We start from the raw sequence: 5,924 nt of genomic DNA on the forward strand, positions 1-5,924 counted from the left end.
TGTCTAGCAGGGTCTTGTTTATAGATGTGTGGTGCACCGCATTATATAAGCAGGGGACTACAGGGCATTTAGGATTTGGTTACCCTTCTTTCAAATCTAAATCGTGCTGTAGCACTGAGTTATAGGAAATTTGAGTTAAACTTACATGTTGACGTTTGCATGCACAGATGACGGAACTAGGAAGACTACGACTAGCCAGAAGAGGGAAACAACAGTAGGTGAGGGGACTAGCAGGGTACCCACAGTAGATGGGGCCCAATCGGAGTCCCAGGGAGTGACCCCTACCCAGCAATTACCGGCTCCTCCGCCACCCGAGGAGATTCCTAGGGGACTGTACATCCAGTTCCCTCTCCGCTTCCATCAGATCAGGACTTAAGGAGTGCGGTGCATTTGTTAGCATAGTTGGTAGCTACCCAACAACAGACTAGGGCATCCGCTAGTGCAGGACCTTCTGAAGGATCTGGGAGTTCAAGGGTCCGAGAGTTTATTGCTTTGAGTTCCCCAGAGTTCACGGGGACAGATCAGAGGGAGGAACCGCAGGATTTCATAGATCAGCTTCACAAGATCTTTCGGGTTATGCATGCCACGGAGAAAAAGGCAGTTGAGCTAGCAACTTTTCGACTCCGAGATATAGCCATCCTTTGGTACAAGGGATGGGAAAGGTCCAGGGGACGTGATGCACCTCCAGCTAATTGGGAGAATTAATCAGATGCCTTCCTTGACCAGTACTTACCGCGAGAGACCCAGCAGGCTCGAGTTGATCAGTTTCTAGCCCTCAAGCAGGGCAATATGAGAGTTCGAGAGTATAGTCTCCGTTTTGACTCATTGGCCAGATATGCACCATTCCCGCCGCAGTGTGCCATCTGCGGTCGTGGACACTTGGGCCAATGACGAGCCGGTACTGATGCTTGGTATACATGTGGACGTCCAGGGCATATGATGCGAGATTGCCCAAATAGAAATTCTGGGGGTATGGCGCAACCAGCGAATTCAGCAACATGATTAGCTATGTCTGTGCATCCTTCAGGGTGTGAGTCTCAGTCTTCGCCTGGTAGAGGTCGAGGCAAAGGTAGAGGGTCCAGTTCAGGTGGTAACAAGAATCGTATCTACGCGCTAGCAGGTCGATAGGACCAAGAGTCCTCACCAGACGTTGTGACAGGTATGTTGACCATTTGTTCTCACGATGTTTATGCCTTGATAGACCCAGGATCTACTTTATCATGTATTACCCCATTTGTGGTGAGGAAATTTGGTATAGTGCCTGAAATACTAAGTGATCCTTTTGTGGTATCTAAACCGGTCGAAGAATAGATTATCGTTAGACGGGTTTACCGAGGTTGTACAGTGACAGTTTGTGGTCGTCGGACCTCAGCAGACCTAGTTGAGCTAGAGATATTGGATTTTGATGCTATCATGGGCATGGACTGGGTGGCAGCTTGTTATGCCACAGTTGATTGTCGAGCAAAGACAGCCAGATTTCATTTTCCTGGTGGACCAGTCCTTGAATGGGTAGGTTATACAGCGACACCCAGAGGTAGGTTTATTTCCTATCTTAAGGCGAGGAAAATGATCGCAAAATGGTGCATTTATCATATTGTGCGAGTTAAAGATGCAGATGCTGAGATACCTACACTTCAGTCTATTCCAATAGTAAAGGAGTACGCGGATGTATTTCCAGATGAACTTCCAGGTATTCCTCTAGAGCGAGAGATTGATTTTGGCATCGATTTGCTTTCGGGAACGCAATCAATATCCATCCCTCCGTATAGAATGGAACCTGCCGATTTGAAGGGATTGCAGGAGCAGTTAAAAGATTTACTGGAGAAAGGTTTCATCAAACCCAGTACCTTACCTTGGGGTGCACCAGTACTGTTTGTACGGAAGAAAGATGGATCGCTGAGGATGACTGAACATGGTAACTATTAAGAATAAATATCCACTTCCAAGGATAGATGACTTGTTTGATCAGCTGCAGGGAGCTAGATGTTTTTCAAAAATAGATTTGAGGTCGGGGTACTACCATGTCAGAGTTCGGGAGAAAGATATTCCCAAGACAGCCTTCGGGACCCGATATGGCCACTTCGAGTTCCTTGTCATGTCCTTCGGGTTGACAAATGCGCCTGCCATATTTATGGACTTGATGAATAGTCTATTCCAGCCATATTTAGATCTGTTCATAATAGTCTTTATTAATGATATTCTTGTTTATTCACGTTCAGAGGATGAGCATGTGGACCACCTGCGAGCAATACTCTATACCCTCCGTGATAATAAATTGTATGCTAAGTTTTCTAAGTGTGAGTTCTTGTTGAAGTCTGTAGCATTCTTGGGGCACATTGTATCCGACAGATGTATAAAGGTAGACACTCAGAAGATTGAGGCTGTGAAATCCTGGCCTAGACCTACCACTCCGACAGAGATTCGTAGCTTTCTAGGCTTAGCAGGATACTACCAGAGGTTCGTAGAGGGTTTTTGTTCTCTTTCAGCACCATTAACTAAGCTGACGCAGAAAGCGACTAAGTTTCAGCGGACAAAGTCCTGTGAGCAGAGTTTCCAATAGCTTAAGAACAAGTTCACCTCAGCGCAAATTTTAGCACTTCCGAGGGTCCATATGGTTATGCCATGTATTGTGATGCCTCAGGTATTGGGTTAGGATGTGTCCTGATGCAACATGGGAAAGTAATTGCGTATGCTTCAAGGCAGTTAAGGAAGCATGAGTGGAATTATCCAGACCACGACCTCGAATTAGCTGCGTTTGTCCATGCACTTAAGATATGGCTGCATTATTTATATGGTGTTCATGTTGATGTGTTCACAGATCATAAAAGCCTGCAATATATCTTCAAGAAAAAAGAGTTGAATTTGTGTAGAGGCGATGGTTTGAGTTATTGAAAGTTTACGATGTTAAGATTCTCTACCATCCAGGGAAAGCTAATGTTGTAGCAGATGCCTTAAGTCACCAATCTATGGGTAGCTTAGTACATGTAGAGGCCGAAAAAAGACAATTAACCAGAGAGATTCATCAATTGGCCTGCTTGGGGGTTCGGTTAGTAGACTCTGGCAATGGAGGAGTTGTACTCCATAATACTGCAAAATTATCTCTCATAGTTGAAGTAAAGGAGAGGCAGTACGAGGACCCAGAGTTGGTCGAGTTGAGAGAGCGAGTTCCGCAGTAGAAGAAGTCGTTGTTAGAACTCAAGGGAGATGGGATTCTCAGATACAGGGGCCCTTTGTGTGTTCCAGATGTAGCAGGGCTATGACACAGGATAATGTCAGAGGCACATTATTCGTGGTACTCCATTCACCCTGGGTCGACGAAGATGTATCATGACATTAAGGATGTGTATTGGTGGAACGATATGAAAAAGAACATTACTGAGTATGTCGCTCAGTGCCCTAGTTGCCGGCAGGTGAAGATAGAGCACCAGAAGCCCGGATGGCTAATGCAGACTATAGAGATCCCGACATGGAAATGGGAGGCGATAAACATGGACTTTATCATGGGTTTACCTCGTTCTCATCGTAAGTTCGATCCCGTATGGGTGATAGTCGATAGGCTCAAGAAATCAACTCATTTCCTAATGGTTAGATCTACATATGCAGTAGAAGATTATGCAAAGTTATATATTAAAGAGATAGTGCGACTACCCGGAGTGCCAATATCTATTATATCTGACCGTGGGGCCCAGTTTACAGCACATTTTGGAGGTCATTTTAGTAAGGTGTAGAGACTCAAGTGAATCTCAGCACAACTTTTTATCCACAAACTGATGGACAAGCCGAGCGCACAATTCAGACGCTCGAGGATATGTTACGAGCCCATGTGTGCTGGATTTTAAAAGAAGTTGGGATGAACATCTACCTCTTATTGAGTTTGCATATAATAACAGTTACCACTCCAGTATCCAGATGGCTCCATACGAGGCTTTGTATGAGCGTAAGTGCAGATCTCCTATAGGGTGGTTTGATGTTGGGGAATCTAACATGGGCCAGACCTGGTTCAGTCGGCCATAGAAAAAGTAAAGCTTATCCGGGAGTGACTATTGATAGCTCAGAGTTGTCAGAAGTCATATTCTGACGTGCGTCAATGAGATTTAGAGTTCGGGGTTAATGACTGGGTATTCTTAAAGGTGTCACCTATGAAAGGTGTGATGCGGTTTGGCAAGAAAGGCAAACTTAGCCCACGGTATATTGAACCTTATAGGATCATTCGGAGAGTGGGACAAGTAGCTTATGAGTTAGAATTGCCCTCGGAATTGAAGTCTGTTCATCCGGTTTTTCACGTATCTATGATACGAAAGTGCATTGGCAATCTTACCTGAGTGGTGCCCACGGATGATGTACAAATTACAGAGGACTTGTCATATTAGGAAATTTTGGTTGCCATCCTAGACCGACAAATGCGCAAGCTACGAAATAAGGAGATAACACCCGTGAAGGTTTTATGGAGAAGTAAGAAGGTGGAAGAGATGACGTGGGAAACAGAGGAAGAAATGAAGTCTAAATACCCCCACCAATTTCAAACTGGAAAATGGCTCAAGATGGGATACCTCAGCACAACGCTATTCATGCCAGTAGGTTCTCCGGCAAGCTCTTATTTTTTACTTTTCAAAATTATAATAAACAACTGTGTCAAGCCAAGTATGGCATATATAGCATGTTTTCTGGCTGCGCGCAGGGTGGTTTTAGTCTAGTGTATGGAGGAGACTCTGGCAAAAATTTTCCAAGGTATCTCAGAGTAAACATTCAAGGACGAATGTTTCTAAGGGGGGAAGGATGTTACATCTCACGTTTTTCGTACGTTAAAGCTTCATCTTCAGTAAATTGACATAAACTCGGGGCTGAGATTACCTTGATGTTAGCATATTTATGCTATTTATAACAAGCAATAAGTAAGTGCCATGAAGGAAAGGGTACACGAGTTAAGAAAATGAGTTTCGTTGAAGGTTGTTGAATTGTGATAAACTACCGGTCGAGCAACAATACCTGATACATATGGACTAATACCATGCAAGGTACCATATGACCACGATAGAATGATGTATAAAGTATATTAAAAATAAGTAGAATTTTAAGTAATTTGAAATAATTCTTAATTATGCGAGTAATTGGTTAATTATCGGGTAGCGGAATATTACCTAATTAATAAATAAATAAATTATGAGATGAGACAACCCCAAAACGTGGAAGCTAGCTAAAGAAATGACTGAGAGTCATTCTTGATTAGGTGGTATAATGTTACTAATTCTTACAACAAAACTCATTTTCAACAAATAAGTCATTTCTTACATTTCCCATACCAAAGACTATGCCATCAGATTGTTAAGCATTTTTACAACAAACACTTCTTTCAATAAAGATCAACGTTAGCCATTCAACCAAAGTTCTTACACCCAGAACGTTAGCAAGCTGTCAACAAAACATCTTTAAACTAAAATCCAACGAGGATTATTGGAAGCTTAACAACGTAAATATTTTATGGTTCTAAAGGAATACGGTGTAACCTTTTTCAAAAATATCATACGGATTTCTCCCTACTCCAGGTATGTTAAGGCTAAGTTCTTCCTTCGTTTAGCATGATCTCGTAATTACACAAGTTTGATAATGAGACATAAAGAAAAATTCATATCCCATAATTTACGTATATTTTCCTAGTCTTGTAAGTATGTTTCCGGTAATAGTGTATATGTTCCATGGATCTCACATGAGCAGACATTCCCAAACGTTGGCTTATACCAATATCATAGGATGCAAAGTGTCATTTTTTCTCATACATGAGTTCCATAACAAATTTAAACAGAACTTTTAGAGTTAATTTATTAAAGAGACAGAAAAATTCCAATGTATTCACGTTCCTTTAATTGATTCTCTCTATAACTGTGTCATCTTTTACTTTGCACAGACAGACCAAAAGAAAATGAAAA

General features: G+C 42.4%; 1 protein-coding gene across 1 annotated transcript; it reads left to right on the forward strand.

Annotated features, from left to right (window-relative positions):
* On the forward strand, nt 836-3,176 carry LOC109226146. The gene is made up of 6 exons (XM_019390945.1): nt 836-911; nt 1,028-1,120; nt 1,352-1,915; nt 2,220-2,277; nt 2,350-2,540; nt 2,926-3,176. The coding sequence occupies exons 1-6, from the start codon at nt 836-838 to the stop codon at nt 3,174-3,176; spliced, it is 1,233 nt and encodes a 410-aa protein (XP_019246490.1).

The sequence above is a fragment of the Nicotiana attenuata genome, chromosome 5 (genome assembly GCF_001879085.1).
Source record: "Nicotiana attenuata strain UT chromosome 5, NIATTr2, whole genome shotgun sequence".
NCBI lineage: Eukaryota > Viridiplantae > Streptophyta > Magnoliopsida > Solanales > Solanaceae > Nicotiana > Nicotiana attenuata.

Coding starts and splice junctions, on each gene's coding strand:
- LOC109226146 (XM_019390945.1), top strand. CDS start 836: ATGCACCATTCCCGCCGCAGTGTGCCATCTGCGGTCGTGGACACTTGG. Junction 912..1,027: donor CGAGCCGGTACTGATGCTTG/GTATACATGTGG, acceptor TGCATCCTTCAG/GGTGTGAGTCTCAGTCTTCG. Junction 2,278..2,349: donor ACCCTCCGTGATAATAAATT/GTATGCTAAGTT, acceptor TGTATCCGACAG/ATGTATAAAGGTAGACACTC.